At 39.0% G+C, this 19,586-nt stretch overlaps 1 protein-coding gene across 2 annotated transcripts in view; it reads left to right on the forward strand.

The window, feature by feature from the left end:
• LOC127433787 (E3 ubiquitin-protein ligase CBL-B-like) overlaps positions 1 to 19,586 on the forward strand; it is a 97,187-nt gene that overhangs the window by 48,268 nt on the left and 29,333 nt on the right. For both annotated transcript variants that reach the window (XM_051685989.1, XM_051685988.1), the window contains 3 exons: positions 8,830 to 8,986; positions 11,030 to 11,151; positions 16,974 to 17,111. In XM_051685989.1, coding sequence (XP_051541949.1) covers positions 8,830 to 8,986; positions 11,030 to 11,151; positions 16,974 to 17,111 — 417 coding nt within the window. The remainder of the gene's footprint in view (positions 1 to 8,829; positions 8,987 to 11,029; positions 11,152 to 16,973; positions 17,112 to 19,586) is intronic.

Here is a 19,586-nt window from a genome sequence, read left to right on the forward strand (position 1 = left end):
AAATTGCTCTCTTATGAGGCATCATTCCAGTAAGGATGCTGCCACAGAAGACAGCTGCTTATGTAGGCAGGAGACAGCGAGGAAACTTACTAAGTTTTGGAACAGACCCTATGTTAACTTTAAGTTATGTTACAGCTTGACGTATGCCTACCTTTTGTGGCACACTTATAATAAAAAGGTGCGTTCGAGGAGATTACATTATGGTTGTCATTTGTCAAACTACCATGCACATTTTCATGGCAACCAGTAGTACCCCAGGAACAGACTAGCTGGCTATCTAATGCCCGATGACATATAGCTACATTGATATTTTTATAAATACAGTACATATTATTAGCTAAAACCTATTACATTGTAGCAAACGTAGATCTATCTACTGTGTACTGTGGGATTGTACGGGTAGGGGATTTCTGCAAATTCAACTCGACTAATGGGTTCAACTAGTCAACAATAAAATCAGTAGTCGTGCAACCCCAAACAGGCAGTGTTTGGGGCGGAAAGGCCTCGTAATGGGGCAGGTGTGATCAGCTATCCCAGAGAGGAAGAGCAAGAGAACGAGAGAGAGAGAGAGAGTGAGAGAGAGACGGGAAAAGACCAGCATGGTCTCTTGTGTGTATCTAGTTACCGCTCTGATATATTATAGATTATTATAAAGGCCTACTTCCCGCTCGGTACAGAGGAAGTGTGTGTAAGTCATTGATATGAGAAATAGAGCAGTCTTCCTTTAGCTCTCTCTCTCTCTATCTCTCTCTGTCAACGTGAGTGGAAATGGAAGCCTCAGCATCCTTATCCCACAAGCACACATCAGTCTTGTGAGCACTAGAGCTGAAATCTGTAGACCACAGAATGGAGCTAGCTGCACTGCAGGCCTGCATGTTTGTGCGTGTTTTGGTGTATTGAGACAACAAGGAATGAATGTGTGTTTCTCATGATTTTGCATGATTAAGGCTATGCATAAATGTTTGAAACTAATATATATATATATATATATATATATATATATATATATATATATATATATATATATATATATATACAGTTGAAGTCAGAAGTTTACATACACCTTAGCCAAATACATTTAAACTCCGTCTTTCACAATTCCTGACATTTAACCATAGAAAACATTCCCTGTCTTTGGTCAGTTAGGATCACTACTTTATTTGAAGAATGTGAAATGTCAGAATAATAGTAGAGAGAATGATTTAGTTCAGCTTTTATTTCTTTCATCACACTCCCGGTGGGTCAGAAGTTTATATATGCTTTGTTAGTATTTGGTAGCATTGCCTTTAAATTGTTTAACTTGGGTCAGACATTTGGGTAGCCTTCCACAAGCTTCTTACAATAAGTTGCTGGATTTCTTGCCCATTCCTCCAGACAGAACTAGTGTAACTGAGTCAGGTTTGTAGGCCTCTTTGCTTGCACACGTTTTTTCAGTTCTGCCCACAAAGTTTCTATCGGATTGAGGTCAGGGCTTTGTGATGGCCACTCTAGTACCTTGACTTTGTTGTCCTTGAGCCATTTTGCCACAATTTTGGAGGTATGCTTGGGGTCATTGTCCATTGGAAGACCCGTTTGCGACCGAGCTTTAACTTCCTGGCTGATGTCTTGAGATGTTGCTTCAATATATCGACATAATTTTCCTTCCTCATGATGTCATCTATTTTGTGAAGTGCACCAGTCCCTCCTGCAGCAAAGCACCCCCACCTGCCACCCCCATGTTTCACGGTTGGGATGGTGTTCTTCAGCTTGCAAGCCTCACCCTTTTTCCTCCAAACATAATGATGGTCATTATGGCCAAACAGTTCAATTTCTGTTTCATTAGACCAGAGGAAATTTCTCCAAAAAGTAAGATCTTTGTCCCCATGTGCACTCGCAAACTGTAGTCTGGCTTTTTATGGCGGTTTTGGAGCACTGGCTTCTTCCTTGCTGAGTAGCCGTTCAGGTTATGATGAAATAGCTATTTCCTGTTTCCTCCAGCATCTTCTCAAGGTCCTTTGCTGTTGTTCTGGGATTGATTTGCACTTTTTGCACCAAACTACATTAATCTCTAGGAGACAGAATACGTCTCCTTCCTGAGCGGTATGATGGCTGCGTGGTCCCATGGTGTTTATACTTGCGTACTATTGTTTGTACAGATAAACGTGGTACCTTCAGGCATTTGGAAATTGCTTCCAAGGATTAACCAGACTTTTTTCTGAGGTCTTGACTGATTTATTTTGATTTTCCCATGATGTCAAGCAAAGAGGCACTGAATTTGAAGGTAGGCCTTAAAATACATCCACAGGTACACCTCCAATTGATGCCAATTAGACTATCAGAAGCTAATTGGCTAATTGCCTAAAGGCTTGACATCATTTTCTAGAATTTTCCAAGCTGCTTAAAGGCACAGTTAACTTAGTGTATGTAATCTTCTGACCCACTGGAATTGTGATATAGTCAATTAAAAGTGAAACAGTCTGCCTGTAAATTATTTTTTGAAAAATTACTTGTCATGCACAAAGTAGATAAACAACTTGCCAAAACTAGTGACTCGCCTCAATCGGGGTGGCGGAGGACGAATCTCAGTTGCCTCCGCGTCTGAGACTGTCAATCCACGCATCTTATCACGTGGCTTGTTGAGCGCGTTACCGCGGAGACCTAGATACTGACTGGAGTCACTCAGCATGCTGTGAATTCGAACTTGTGACTCCAGGTGTGGTAGTCAGCGTCTTTACATGCTGAGCTACCCAGGCCCCCTAGTTTGCTAATATTAAATGTGGAGTGGTTAAACAAATGAGTTTTAATGACTTCAACCTACACTGGTGGCCAAAAGTTTGGAATAATGTACAAATTTTACTGTTTCGGAAGGAAATTGGTACTTTATTTCACCAAAGTGGTATTCAACTGATCACAAAGTATAGGCAGGGCATTATTGATGTAAAAAACAGCACCATCACTATTTGAAAAAAGTCATCTTTGATCAAATCTAGTCAGGCCCCATTTCCAGCAGTCATCACTCCAACACCTTATCCTTGAGTAATCATGCTAAATTGCTAAGTTGGTACTAGAAAATCACTTGCCTTTAGATCAAACACAGTTGAAAGCTATTTGGTTCGTTAAATGAAGCTTAACATTGTGTATGTTTTTGAGTTGCCACAATATGCAATAGACTGTCATGTCTTAAGGTCAATATTTGGTCAAAAATGGCAATAAAGAAACAGCTTTTTCTAGAAACTCGTCAGTCAATCCTTATTTTGAGGAATGAAGGCTATACAATGCATGAAATTGCCAAACAAACTGAAGATTTCATACAAAGGTGTACACTACAGTCTTCAGTGACAAAGGAGAACTGTCTCTAACAAGGACAGAAAGAGATGTTTGACATCTGCATGCTTGAACCCGTGGCCCCCTGAAACCTGCAGCTGAAGGCTAAGGCTAAGTTAAATATGTTTAGACACTATGGGTCTGTTCCAAAACCTAGTGAGCTCAGATGTCAATGGAGCTAACTTTTCAGTACACTGGAACGATTTTGCGAATGAGACCGCCCTAAAAATGGCTGACTCAATGATCAGTGCCCTGACTACTGAACTAGGGAACTGATTGAGATGCACCCTAGATCATTAGACATGATGGTGCCTTGGGAGATGTTCTACAAACCAGTTTCCTTAGGAGGTACCTTCATACTAAAACTGTGTATTTAGTCATTGACTTTCTGGGCAGCAATGCAGCACGGCAGCTGCCTTTGGTTTCAGACACAACCAATAAGGGAAAAAAAAACATTTTTATCAGCATTACCAGCAGGAAGTGTGTTGCCCACTGTTTCCTCATTATCTGTTCATATTCATGGCTTGCTGTTTCACTCACTGACGAGTTGAGAGGTTTGTTTTGATGCTAATTTTCCTTATTAAACTCCCTTCTGTCCGCTGAGACTCAAATTTGTTTTAGAATGTTGTTTAAACAAGTGGCCATTGGCCAGCCAATAAGAGCAGTTTCCAGTGGCAACACTGAAGGCCACCGGCTGAGCTGCCTGTTTTCTGTATTGCTGAGGAAACAGCTGTTTAGTGAATTAAAACAATGCACTCTCTGATTTTCACCGATAGCAAGGGGGATTATCACACAACAAGCTACAAAGAATTAAGAAATTGCCCGGAGCTGGCACCCTGTTTTCATTTGGTACCCAATTTGTTTTAGCCAGTTGCATTTGCTGAGCCCTACAGATACAGGTGAGGTTATTTGCTTATATGCTGACATAAGGGATGGCACTTGAGTACTCGAAAGTGAAAGCAGTGATAAAGCATGAAAACTTTAAAAATTACATTGATTTGACAGACAGATGAGACACCGTAATTTTGTACTGTAAATGGTTAGAAAAAAAGCCCTCATAAAGGTAAAAAAGTGCCCCTAGAAAGCATGTCACATCACATGACATATCAACCTCCCAAACGTAGTTTATGTCAACTACCCACATAGACCAACAATTTTAAAATGGAGCAGATGAAACTCACTCCGATGTAGAGGCAGAAATTTGACTATGACCCGCCTTGGTCGGACTCTCCACCCCTTCGCTCATTCACTTATTGTCAGTGACATGATGTCATTGTATGTGTCTCTACCTGTCCTGGTTCAGTAATTGCCAAGGACAGGATCCAATCTAGCTGACTTTTTGTGTCTTCCACTGAGAGAGGCCCTCTGCCCATTAAAAAGTCTTCTTTAATTAAGGGGTCAGCTATTCAACTAAATTTAATTTAGCAAGATTTCTTGCTTGACCTGTCACTCAAAGAACCAAGCAGTCTCCTCTCTGAACATCTCCTCCCCTTGCCTCTCTGAACGATGACATTCCTACAGTTTTATTAGCCACACATTAATTTAATTACCCTTCATTAAACTTACCAAATTGATTAAAGCAGAACAGCCTTATTTCGACTGACACCTTTTGGCAAACCTCTCTTATTATTCTCTTTAAGATGAGTCTGATCCATACATCTTTATTATCTCGTGTCTATGTCGTTCCGTTTTCAGCACTGCCCAGCATTTAGCAAGTTCATCAGAGGCCAGAGCACATTTCCTTGTTTCTCAGGGCATGTAGTGATGAGTAAGCACTTTTGCACTGTATTGAGCTTTGCTTGCTGATTCTTAAATATGCAAAACAGTTTTGCTCTGGAAAAAGGGGTCAATTCCACACTCAAATCACGCAAAAGACGCAAAACGCGCAGAACTCATGCCATGACTTAGATGAGTTTGGCCATGGAGATGTTAAAGCTTCTCATTTGGTTTAGAAAAAAACAGTAATTTCTTCACTTGCATGTGGTACTTAGTAAATAAAGGTATCAGACGGCAGTGTGTGTGTGTGTGTGTGTGTGTGTGTGTGTGTGTGTGTGTTTTCTGTCAAAGCTTTCGAACAAAAAACATGTTCATGAGTAACAGAGGATTATGAATGCACTATTCAGAGTGCTATTTAGATTTTTAATGGCATCTAATCACACCGTAAATCCTCATGTTGGCATAATGTAAAATGTACTCAGAATGTACTTATTGTGACTCTTGTTTTCTGTGTGTGTGTTTTTCTTGCCTGGCTACAATTAAAGGGACAGTTCACCCAAAAAAGATAATTCATAATTTAATCACCCTAATGCCAACTCAAACTCATAAGAGTTTTTTTCTCCTGCGGAAAACAAACTGAGATATTTATAAGGATGTTTGATGTGATTTTGTCCACACAATGTAAGTCAGTGGGGTTCAAAATTTTCAAGCTCCAAAAGTACATAAATCAGCATAAAAGTTATCATTACGACTCGTGGTTTAATCAGGGGTGGAAAGAGTACTGAAAAATCATACTCAAGTAAAAGTACTATTACTTTCCAAAAAATTTAGTGTGAGTAGATGAAAAGTACCTGTTCTAAGAACTACTCAAGTAAGAGTAAAAGAGTTGCTCATTTAAAAGTACTCGTGAGTAGTGAGTATTGAGTTCGAAAGCTATGCCACCTTATAATGAACACAGTATGCTGCAATTTCAAAATGTGGCATACATACTGTAATTCACATTCCCTTTTATGGCTGTTTGTCAGAAAGAATGAAAAATATAGCCTTATCTATAATAAACAACACTATATGTATCTGCGTTCAAAAAAATAACAGGGAGACATGATTACAGATGAAAAGATTATTTTCAGTACACTGATTTTAAATCGTAATGTATGAAACAACATTAAAGTCAGTTTATATGTTAGGTCTAAATTTCCCTTAAAGGGATAGTTCACCCAAAAATGAAAATTCTCTCATTTACTCACCCTCATGCCATCCCAGATCAGTATGACTTACTTTCTTCTGCTGAACACACAGATTTTTACAAGAATATTTCTGTAGGCCCTTAAAATGCAAGTGAATGGTTTCCAGAACTTTGAAGCTCTAAAAAGGACATAAAGGCAGCATAAAAGTAATCCATAAGACTCCAGTGATTAAATCCATATATTCAGAAGTGATATGATAGGTGTGGATGAGAAACAGAACAATATTTAAGTCCTTTTTTTACTTTATCTCCGCTTTATCTTTCACTTTCAGATGTGAACAAGTAAAAGTATACAATTTTTAAACTACTTAAAGTACAATTCCTGAGAAAAAGTAATTAATTACAGTAACGAAAGTATTAGAAATTCGTTATTTACACCCCTGGGTTTAATTCATGTCTTCTGAAGCGATATGATCGCAAGCATTAAACTCGAGAAAGTGTGAACGAGCTTCTCTCACAAATGCGACTGTGGATTTCAAGATTTATAGTGAGTAAGCACATCAAAATATCTTTAGTTCGTGTTCCGCAGAAGCAAGAACGTGCTTTTTCTTTTCTTTTTTTTTAATTAGGGACTAGTCTACATTAATTATATTTTTGTGGTAATCGACATTATGCCACAAATGCTATCGATTAAACTTAACTTGTATTAAACATGGAATTTACTGTCAAAATTTGTATATCTGCTAAAAATAGTTATTATGCCAACTTTTAGGGGTACACTAGCATTTAGATGACCTCAAAGATAATAGACATGAGCTAAAAGCCACAAAACATTTTTTTTAATTCATGCAGTAATATTAGTTAAGGCAATTATAATATAATTAAGAACCATAATAGTAAAAAAATATTAAAATAGAAGTGATCAGGAAATCCCCAATTATATAGTTAGGTAAAGGCGCTTTATATGCGAATTGAACCTCAACCAGCAGGCCACTGCCCTCTCTAATAACAGTTAACAGAGTTCATGATTCCTCATTAACCTGCTGGTGTGGACTGATGGCTTCACCCACGGCTGATTCAGTGGGGATATTCCACCGTAATACATGTCATTATTTCTGCCATTCAATTCACTCATTTAATCTCCTGATTAACAGGCTCTGATCCTCATGCTGAATCAAGCCAGTTTCACTATTTTTACTATTTTAATCTTCAAGCCAGAACAGTTTTACAGTACTTCCTGACAGACTTGGGCTGCTTGTAAAACCTGAAAGTTCCTTGTTTCGGTGCCAACACATTCTTTCTGTGAAACAGTGGCCAACGGGATTCTCAGAGATTATGGGTAATGTTCTCTGACACTGTCACACTGTCAAAATGAAGAACAGTATATACTCTGTTATTAGTGTGAAGAGTCTCTTTTCTTGTCCAACCTAAAGGAAACTATATGACTGCTTGATGTGTCTTTTGGCCTAAAGTGAGAAGTGTCATGTTAACAGCATAAGGTCTTTTAAGAAGCAGCAGCTCTGCATTTCTCTTTCACACTTTTTCTCGCACAGTTATTTGACAGGTGTTTTTGTCATTGTGTGTGTGAGTGTGTTTACTGGTATATTTTTGACGGTCAGTGTTTATGAAGCTGTTAGAGAAGTCAGAGTAGCGTGTGGGTGGGACATTTCTCCGTAAACTCTGCTACTGACCTCAACCTCAATTTTGTCGCTGTCAGAGACCATCATGAGAATATGTGAGACATTTTACATTATGTGCATACGTCATACATGCATCATGACTTATGAACAAGTATAGAGTCATAGACACATGTAAACAGTAAGAAAATATTGATGGTTTTAAAGGATAGTTCACACAAAACAGAATTCTGTCATGTCTTTTCGAACCCGTATAACTTTTCTTTTTGAATGAATGACACAAGGGCGAATAAATAATGACAGAATTTTCTTTTTTGGGTGAGCTATGCCTTCAGGTTGTTTTTCAGGGAGAATTTTACTCAAATGTTTAATATATTTGTACAGAAGAGGTATTTGTACCCCTGAGGCTTTTACAAGACCAGACACCTTTCAGTCAAAAGAAAACTCCATGTGAATTGCTAAGGCATTACTCTTTCTCATACTTCTTACATTGTTCAAAACCATTTACCCAATGTGTTACATTTTGATGTGTAACTTGTTCTGCACCATTTGTGCCACTGATATGAATACCTCAAATTGTGCATCTTTTTGAGGAGAAGTGTATTACATTCCAAAGCATCTGGCCTGGTGAACAATAAAACAGGCAAAAATTCCCATTGGTTTATGCTGAAGGAGGGACCCAAACCATATCTATGGATAATAATATTATAGAGACTTGGGGGTGAACTCTTTTGCACACACCAGCAACTGCATAGCAATGTGCTAACAACCACCCAGAATTTGGTTTTGCACAGCTAAGCACCATTTTTTTCAGAAAATGTACACAGACAGTATTTTTTTTAGTTTTCACATAGCAGCCACTGAAGGATTTGGTGTCTGATTCAGCACAGTTCATTTTGATAGCCCAAAGCAATTGGATGTATTTCAAGAAGAGTTTACCTGAGCCTAATCCTAGTGTGCTTTTTGTGTGTGTTTGTTTGATTCCAGGACAGTAGTGCCATGGAAAATGTTCCGGCAGTGCCTTCACGATGTGCACCCCATCAGCTCTGGGTTGGAGGCCATGGCTCTCAAATCTACCATTGACCTTACCTGCAACGACTACATCTCTGTATTTGAGTTCGACATCTTCACTCGCCTTTTCCAGGTAACCCCTGAAACCCCAACCCCCACAAGCAGAGACAAGCTGTTTCAGAGCGTCACCCCTCAACACCCACAAACTCACATCAGACCTGCTTATTTTATGCTAACATTTAAATGCCAACTTCTAACTGAGAGCAACTTATTGTAATAACGAAAGTGAAACCAAAGGAACACCCTTGTTTTTCTTTTTCTCCAGTGTGGGTTGATCTACTCATTCTGAGGAGAAACCTTGCACATAGACGGCTCATAAGTACCATGACACTAACACGTTTAAATAGAAAACATCAAAAACATCTGGCGTCCCACTGTAGGTAGTCATTACACAACGTCTCCTTGTAGCGAGGAAAATAGTGCTAATAGTGGGGATCACCTCTGTGAGTTTGCGTAGAGTGGGAGGTTTTGTTTTACGCAGAGGAATCCCTTTGGTAAACAATTACACCTTGTTCTTCACCACAAAACACACACGCTAATAAACCTTTGCCTTCAAAAACCCTATTGTGTATCAGGTACGAAACACCCATGAGTCTACCTACTTTTATATCAAAGTCAAGCTTTTGGTTCAAAATACTAGAATTCCCATAAATGTAGTGGAAGGACTCACACCGTTTCGTCACCATGGATTTGTGTTTACATATGTGAGTCAGTCAATGAGCAAGATGGAGACGATGAATGCGAAGTTTGTATTTTGTATGTCTTCTGTTGTGACTTTCCCTTCTGAATCACCACTTACGACCCCAGCTACCTTACAGCCAAACCCAACAAAACTAAACACTCTGCTCCTTTTAACACCCAAATTGCTTAAGTCTGGATTAGTTCAGTCTGCCTTTGGCAACTTGATGCTTGTATGGGGAAGCAGAAATAGCACAAGTTTTTCCATTTTTCCACATATCCACAGTATCAAAATGCACAGCTGCTTTTCATTTAGCTATAACATGTCAGGATGAGTATATTTATGGAAATTTGTGGCATTTAGTCCATGTCTATTAGTTTTAAAGTCATCTCTATGCTTGTGTACTCCAAACTGTTGACAGAATTCACTTCTAGCACACATATTCATTTAAAATGTGCAGTCTTCATAAATATTGATGACACATGTTGCACTACACAGATCTTTGTCCAATCAGAGGCTCACTAGAATGAGAATTTAACCATCTGTGAGGTCAGTGATGGTAAAAATGCAATGTATCATCAAAAATAGCTTCTGCAGTCTGACTTCCGTTTTCTGAGCTATTCATAGTATCGCAAATTACTGTTTTTCTGACTTCCTAAACCTATTGCCTCTCTCTCTCTTTCTTTGTTCTCGCTTAACTTCAATTCCATGGTTGTCTTACATACATACGATATTGCCAAAGCATCAATAAAGATAGCAAAACATATAACAGTGACAGAAAAAATAAGGTGCTAGTATTGGTAAAAATAATCATAAGTAGACACTTAAGCAATATGTGATATATACAGCAACTATAAACAAGATATTCATACATAGGACCCTAAGCACTGTCCAGCTAGCTAATGCCTGATGACATATAGCTGTGTTGATATTTTTTTGTAAATGCATATAATTAGCTAAAACCCATTACATTGTAGCGTATATAGGTCTTTCTATTGTATACTGTAGGATTGTACGTATAGAGGAATGTGATTTCTACTTGGTGTGCGGCGGTTTGGGGGTGGATTGACGTCATGATTAGTCGAATTGCACTCGACTAATGGGCTCGACTAGTCAACTACTAAAAATCAGTTGTCGTGCAACCCCTAATCCAAAGCAGCATCAAGTTTTCATGACGCCAAGCATCAAACAGATTGTCAACGCTAAAAACACAGACAAGTGGAGTGATATGTACAGTGAAATGTCCCAGTGCTGCTATACTAAATATCAGCACTCTTGGAATGCCTTTTGTCTAATCAGATTAGAGGACCGGAGCTAACTGTTCTTTTGTAAAAACTCCTGAGTATGGTGGTCAAAGAAGTGATTGTTTATTTGAGTGTGCAGTTCACATATGAATTTGGCTGCAGCAATGAAAACACTCTTTCTCTCTCTCTGTAGCCGTGGGGCTCAATTCTGAGAAACTGGAACTTCTTGGCGGTCACTCACCCTGGCTATATGGCCTTCCTCACATACGACGAGGTGAAGGCACGTCTGCAGAAGTACATCAACAAACCTGGCAGGTAAAGACTCATCTGCATGTGTGTGTGTGTGTGTGTATGTGTGCTGTAATAGATGTACCATCTGCCGTGTGGAGCACAGGGGCAGCCAGCTGTTTTTTTCCACTCTGCTGTATTCTGGCAGACGACCTGCTGCTGGGAAAGCAGGTGAAGATGTTAGTTTATTACAAGAGGCTCAGGTATTAAGACAGACAGAGACACTTTGTCTGGACTTTTCCTCTCACCCTCTCTTTGGCCCTCCTTTTTGTTTGTAATTTAGTCCAGTGTTTCACAAACTTTTTTGTGTTATAAAGCCCCATATCCCCACCAGTAAAGCTCAGGTACCCCAATCATTGACAACATTCCAAGTTAAAAATTTAAGCTCAATCAACAGCATTTGTAGCATAATGTTGAGTACCACAAAAAATAATATCCTCCCTCATTTCTTTAAATAAAATAAGACTTGTTGTGTCTAAATGACAAGTACCGTTCCTTAAGAGCAATCTCAGTTTAAGTGCTTGGCTGAAGTGCAGGAGCAGAAGTTTGGTTATTTCTGGGTTCCTGTGTCACCGTAACCTGGAATTAAAACCGCTATCTTTGCGTTTGTAGCCCCATATGTACTGCTGTTTGCGTAGCAGTACATCGCTGTGGGGGCCATTGCCATAGGCAGACAGCAGTAGTCAAATCCAGTCTTTTTGGATTAGCTGATTTGAGAATCAGCATTGCATCTGTGCTGAAACAACTGTAAGGCCTAGAGTCAGACAGCAGGTGTGATTACACAGTACTTAAAGTAATTTAACCCAGCAGACAGATAAAACCAAGGCAATAAAATAAGAAACTTTTTGGGAGAAGACACCCTCTGTTTGATTTTCAAGAGGAAAACAGGCCCTGTTTAGAGGCTTTCAAAGCTCTAATGTGAGTGTATGTGTGTGTGATGCTATGAGCCGCAGTGATACAGTGCATCCGGAAAGTATTCACAGCGCTTCACTTTTTCCACATTTTGTTATGTTACAGCCTTATTCCAAAATGGATTAAATTCATTATTTCCCTCAAAATTCTATAAACAATACCCCTTAATGACAACGTGAAAGTAGTTTGTTTGAAATCTTTGCAAATTTATTAAAAATAAAAAACGAAAAAAAATCACATAAGTATTCACAGCCTTTGCTCAATACTTTGTTGAAGCACCTTTGGCACCAATTACAGCCTCAAATCTTTTTGAGTATGATGCTACAAGCTTGGCACCTATTTTTGGGCAGTTTCTTCCATTCTTCTTTGCAGGACCTCTCAAGCTCCATCAGGTTGGATGGGGAGCGTCGGTGCACAGCCGTTTTCAGATCTCTCCAGAGATGTTCAGTCAGGTTCAAGTCTGGGCTCTGGCTGGGCCACTCAAGGACATTCACAGAGTTGTCCCATAGCCACTCCTTTGTTATCTTGGCTGTGTGCTTAGGGTCGTTGTCCTGTTGGAAGATGAACCTTCGCCCCAGTCTGAGGTTCAGAGCGCTCTGGAGCAGGTTTTCATCAAGGAGGTCTCTGTACATTGCTGCATTCATCTTTCCCTCGATCCTGACTAGTCTCCCAGTTCCTGCCGCTGAAAAACATCCCCATAGCATGATGCTGCCACCACCATGCTTCACTGTAGGGATGGTATTGGCCAGGTGATGAGCGGTGCCTGGTTTCCTCCAGACATGACGCTTGCCATTCAGGCCAAAGAGTTCAATCTTTGTTTCTCATGGTCTGAGAGTCCTTCAGGTGCCTTTTGGCAAACTCCAGGCGGGCTGTCATGTGCCTGTTACTGAGGAGTGGCTTCCGTCTGGCCACTCTACCATATAGGCCTGATTGGTGGAGTGCTGCAGAGATGGTTGTTCTTCTGGAAGGTTCTCCTCTCTCCACAGAGAAACGCTGGACCTCTGTCAGAGTGACCATCGGGTTCTTGGTCACCTCCCTGACTAAGGCCCTTCTCCCCCCGATCGCTCAGTTTGGCCGGGCGGCCAGCTCTAGGAAGAGTCCTGGTGGTTCCAAACTTCTTCCATTTACGGATGATGGAGGCCACTGTGCTCACTGGGACCTTCAATGCTGCAGAAATGTTTCTGTACCCTTCCCCAGATCTGTGCCTCGATACAATCCTGTCTCGGAGGTCTACAGACAATTCCTTGGACTTCATGGCTTGGTTTGTGCTCTGACATGCACTGTTAACTGTGGGACCTTATATAGACAGGTGTGTGCCTTTCCAAATCATGTCCAATCATCTGAATTTACCACCGGTGGACTCCAATCAAGTTGTAGAAACATCTCAAGGATGATCAGTGGAAACAGGATGCACCTGAGCTCAATTTTGAGTGTCATGGCAAAGGCTGTGAATACTTATGTACATGTGATTTTTTTTCGTTTTTTATTTTTAATACATTTGCAAAGATTTCAAACAAACTTCTTTCACGTTGTCATTATGGGGTATTGTTTGTAGAATTTTGAGGAAAATAATGAATTTAATCCATTTTGGAATAAGGCTGTAACATAACAAAATGTGGAAAAAGTGAAGCGCTGTGAATACTTTCCGGATGCACTGTATGTGTGTCAGGGAGATGTGGCTAAACAAACAGAAGGAAATAGAGGACAGTGGGTGGTCGTGGTAGAACCCAAGGAGATAAAGTGTATTTTTATGTGTGTGGTAAGTAATTTACCATGTGCATGCTCAAACACACACATCAAGTTTGCTTCTACCCACAACATTCACCCAGCAAAATCAAGTTTTGACACACTATGCTATTATATTCAGATCCGTTTACATCAGAGTGATGTGTCATAAGAGGCTGGGCGGTATATCTAATATATTTACAAAGATTTTGCTGCCAATATAAAATCAAGCAACATTCTGAATATTTTGCTGATATTAATGCGTTTTTTTTTTCATTTGACATTAAAGCTGAAGTGTGGAATTTTTGCAACACTAGCGCAACTGAACGGAATTGCGTGTACGTGTAAGTGTCACTCCTCTGAATGGTGCTAGAAATTTGGCTTGTTGCCCATGACAATCACTTCACTGTTCCCCCTCTAGACATCCTCATTCAGTCTGTCCTCCCCTCCACACTCTCAGTCTACCAGGATCTGTGTCTGCCCATCTCGAGTGCTGAATAACCAGTTGCTGAAAGTGTACTTACCTAGAGAAACATAGAGCTCCATCAGTTAGTCTGTCTTCCTCTAGACTCTCTCAGGCAATGGAATGAACAAACAAGCCTAAAACAACTCTAATTATTGATCAAGCAGTGATATTTTATGAACATGAACCGTAGTGGTCAAGTGCTGGTCATCTGTGCCACTGCAGAACTGTGATTTTGTTTCTTATTCCAAGAGTTTCAAACACAGAATGTTGGTAGTTGGCATATAACAACCAAGTGTACATTTAAGGGGAGTGCATATTTTAGGTGTTTTTTTTTTTTGTACCATTTTTACACCAAAAATATATTCACAAAAAATTGTTTCAGATGGAGCATTACAGTTTTACAGTTGGATCCGTTTCCATGATAAGAATAATAAGCCATCGGAGCCTTGGCATAGCGGTTAGCGCTTATCTGCAACATATTGAGCCATGGTGTTCATGTGGGCAATGTAATTTGAATCTGGCTTGCAATTGTTCCCCAATTATTTACTGTTCTCTTTATACTCTCCTCTCAATTTAAAGTAGTAGAAAGGCCAAGATAAATCATTGTAATAGAAAAATTGTGAATACAAGGAAAAGAGACTTAAATAATGCAAAAAATAAAAAATAAATAAACAAATATTGTGATCCTTATAACCTATATAAAAAAGAAGCAATAACAACCCTGAGAGAAAGAGAGAGAGAGAGAGAAGTAAGAAAGATGCAGTAATGGAGCTGAGAGTTGATTTGAAAAAGCAGTGTATGTATTAATGAGAGTGATGAGACTGAACAAAAATCCCCTATGCGTGAAGAGTCGCGTCCAGCGTGAGAGCAGCACAGTGGAGCATTATGGGATTAATCACATTTAACACAGAGAGCTCCATTCATCCCATCACTAGCAGCTGCATTGAAATAACTCTTATGTAATCAAGAAATCCAGCAACAATCCCTTACATCAGGCAACAGACTTTACCCGTGATGACTGAGTCAGGCTGTGTTTGTGTGTTCTTACATATCTGGTAGTGTTGCAAAAAACTGTTGCTCAAACATCACCTTTATTTATGCATTTGTCATATCAGATGATCTTATTTATCTTTATTGGGGCATCATTTTGCATTTCAGAATGATCATTTTGTGACATGCTAGTTCTGCCATCACATGGTGGTGTTAATTTTGTGATATACAAAAAGTTTGACTGTCTTTATGATCACATTTAGTAATTAAGTCATTTGCTGCTAAAAATCGAATTCTGAGCAGCCTCGTTATATCTAGAAACATTGTTAAGACTAGTTGTAGACCGATATATATATATATCGGCCAGGATGATTAATCAGGGCTGATATTTCGCATTTTAAAATGTTCGTTTTGTGACATGAGGAATTAATGCAGTTGCTGCTATAAATCGAATAACAAGGCAGCTCTGAATATCTAGAAACCTTGTTCAGACTAGTGGTAGAACAAAATATATTGGCCAGGACGATTAATCAGGGCTTATATTTTGCATTTTAAAATGTTTGTTTTGTGACATGAGTAATTAATTAAGTTGCTGCTATAAATCGATTCTGAGCAGCCTCGTTATATCTAGAAACCTTTTTCAGACTACTGGTAGACCGATATATATTGGCCAGGATGATTAATCGTGTTAGATATTTTGCCATTTTAAAATGTTACTTTTTTGACATGAGGAATTAATGCAGTTGCTGATATAAATTGAATTCTGAGCAGCCTTGTTATATATAGAAACCTATTTCAGACTAGTGGTAGACCGATATATCGACTAGGATGATTAATTGGGCTGATGTTTGACATTTTGAGATTGGCAGCAACAGATGATAAATATGTCTGATTGGCTGATTGACAAAAATGGTCATTAAAATAAATGGGTATGTCAAATCAAACAGCCTTGTCAATGGATAATGCAAATGTTATGCTTTTAAGTTTTTGTGAATTTCAAGTAACTATTGTGTAAAATAAGTTCAGCAATTTTGAGTACATCTCATTTGCTGTCATTGAATTGTATTATACGTATATATCACAATTATATCGTCCAACGGCCACCCTGCTTTCTAGATACCAGTATTGGCATTAGCCGTTAAAAAAAACATATTGTTCGACCACTCATTCAGACTCCTTTATATAAAACATTTCCCACCAACTGCTAAGCAATGTCAGCCTGTTCTTTCATTCTTCTATCATCCATAGTGTTCCTTTCCTCTGGTCATGGTGACTGGCTGTACCACCCCGATGCTGAAAGGGGATTGAATAGAAAAGTTCAGTCTAGTACCAGCCAATATCTTAATCCTGTCTGAGTTTGCTGCTAGGCAGCCTCTTAACTGAAAGTTGTCTTTCAATAATTCAAATAATGTGCATTGCATTTTCTTTTCCTCTGTTACATTTCTTGTTGAAGGGTTGAATTTATCCATATGGTTCTGGTTTTCTCTTCAGGATAGTTTGTTCTGTTTGAAGTCTGCTAATTTAAGGAGCGTCTTATTTCATAATTGCTTGATTCCAAAACTGTGTCATGAATAAATATTTTTCTTAAGCCCATAATCGACTCAAGTCTCTTTCTCACATGAAAATAATAAGCACAAAATTTTATATTTAAATCTAATCCTTGCTTTGCTCTTTTTGTAATGGTAAGTGTCAGCAGTTTGTGATGCGCTATGGTTTTTACAATGGATTTCAAATTGGCTTTTTTCTCTCTTGCCAGCTACATCTTCAGACTGAGTTGTACACGGTTAGGCCAGTGGGCAATCGGCTACGTCACCAGTGACGGCAACATCCTACAGACCATACCACATAACAAGCCGCTGTTCCAGGCACTCATCGATGGATGCAGAGAGGGCTTGTAAGTCCTGCTTCTATAGATCCTGAGACTGATTGAACATGTCACTATTTGTCAGAACCATGGCCTAGTGGTTAGCACATGCTTCTCAATCCCATTCTGCATTTCCTGTTCTCTTCCTCCCATAATTTCCTGCCTTCAGTCCTCCTGTTTATTTGAGTAAAATTGGTATAAAGGCCAAACACAAGTAAACTATTCTTGCTTAAACTTAACTAACTAAACTGTAACCCGCTTAAAGGTTAATCTGTGCCACTAATGGCACCAAATGGTATTGCAAAAATAATAAATGATTCCAAACAGGTTTCCCAGACAGTCCACCAATCTGCCATTGTTAGAAAAGCAGGCAGTCCCGCTCCAGACTCACGCCACTGGATGAGACGCTTTTGGGCTACTGAAAAAAACTTATTTCAGTTCTGTTTCATGCCACTAGTGATGCAGAATGTGCACCCTTGGACCATTAAACTCGTATTCTCTCTCAAATATAAACCCAGATCTGAGTTTTAGAATTTGTATTTTCTGGATCAAGATCCAGAGTCAGTATCTTCTTATTCTATTCCATTTGACCTTTTTCTTGAAAACAGCTTCTGTCGTAAAAAACTTGTCTCTGAAGCATCCTGGCAGTGCAATATGTTCTTATAAACTGTTAGTTTATCTTGTAAACAAACAACACACACAAAGAAACATTCTCTCCCCCTCTGTTTCTTTTGGCAGGTGTCTTACGGGCATGTCTGTTTGAGGCATCATGTGCATGTTTTGCTTCATATAGCTGTCACCGTTGCTGTGTCAGTTGCCTCTCTTCAACCTCACTCTGGCTTTGTGGCTCCGTCTGTACCTCCCAGTGCCACATGCCAATCTCATACCTTCTGAGCTGTACCACACACTGTTACCTGATCAGTTTATCAATCTGATATCCTTTCATAACTCTAGTCAAAATATATCAGATTGCATAGTTAAAAAAATATCATATTACAGTTTAGGGAAGTTCCCCAGTACTATGAAGTGACAGCGATGATGAATACACAAGAATTGAGTAAAACATATTTGACACGGATCCAAATTTGCTGTTAAAACTCTACATAAATGTATCAAAAAGGGGCCTCATTTTTAATTGTGTGATTTGTTACATCATTTTCTGCACTACCTTGTGGTCCGACACCAACTTATCAGACACCAGTTTGCATAAATATTACACATGGAGGCACACAGCATATGGGGTCTTAATGAGTTTTTTTTTTTTCAACTGTTTAAGAATAGCAATATATAGTTTAAGAATTATTTTTAATTGACATGGCATAAAGGAATAATTCACCTCAAAAGGGAGATTCTGTCATAATTCACTGACCCACATGTCATCCTAACCTGATTGATCCTTTTTCTTATGCGAAACACAAAAGGAGACATTTAATGTATATCTCCGTCCGTCTTTTCAGTACAATGGCAGCACATAGTAACTTTAAAGCTTAAAAAGGACAGAAAAGTATCTATGCGACTTGTGCATCAAATTCCAAGTCTACTGAAGGTATACAATAAGTTTTGGTGAGAAACAACACAACTGAAGTCATTTTTCAGTAAAAATCTTGTCGACTGTTGTGCGTTTATAGTGTTCACGCGCTAGAACTTAAGTATTGTTTTCAGCACTTAATGCAAGTTCTCCCATGAAAGGATGGGTATATTCATTAAAACATAAAGTTATACAGGTTTAGAACAACATTATTTAAGTGAGTTAACTAAACTTTCAGTTTTGGGTATCACTTTACAATAAGGTTCCGTTTGTTACCATTAGTTAACAACATAAGTTAACATGAACTAATAATGAACAATACTTATTGAGCATTTTTTAATCTTGGTTAATGTTAGTTACAACATACACTATTAAAATCAAAAGTTGTATGATTTAACATTAGTTAATGCACTATGAACTGACATTAACTAGCCATGAACGATTGTATTTTTACTAACTAACATTAACTAAGATTAATTAATACTTTGTTTGCTCATGATACCTAATGCATTAAATAATGTTAACAAATGGAACCTTATTGTAAAGTGTTACCCATTTTTGGGTGAGATGCAAGGCCCTGAACAAACTTCAAGAAGCGCTTCTTTGGCAAAGAATGTCCATATGATGCATAGGTACGTACACCAACAATTAAAAAAGTGAATATGGAATCTCCCCAGACTAAATTACTAAAATGTCCATCTTTACAACAGTCACACACAAAAGGAGCATAGTGACATGGTTCGTGGATGTGTCCCTATCACTCACTCTCTCTTTGTCTAATTACCCAATCCGAGAGGTCTGATCCCTGCTGTAAATGCAGTTTGATTGCTGCTCTCTCACTGCAGAGTATCAGGTAATTGGACGGGCTGTGAAGGTGGCCCACTTTCACAGCACAGCTAATGGAGATGCCACAGAGGCAATTGCGCATGAGGTGACATTAGCTCGGCTGCCTATTTGCTTAGAGGAGAAACAGGACA

Source organism: Myxocyprinus asiaticus, chromosome 43 (assembly GCF_019703515.2).
Source record: "Myxocyprinus asiaticus isolate MX2 ecotype Aquarium Trade chromosome 43, UBuf_Myxa_2, whole genome shotgun sequence".
NCBI lineage: Eukaryota > Metazoa > Chordata > Actinopteri > Cypriniformes > Catostomidae > Myxocyprinus > Myxocyprinus asiaticus.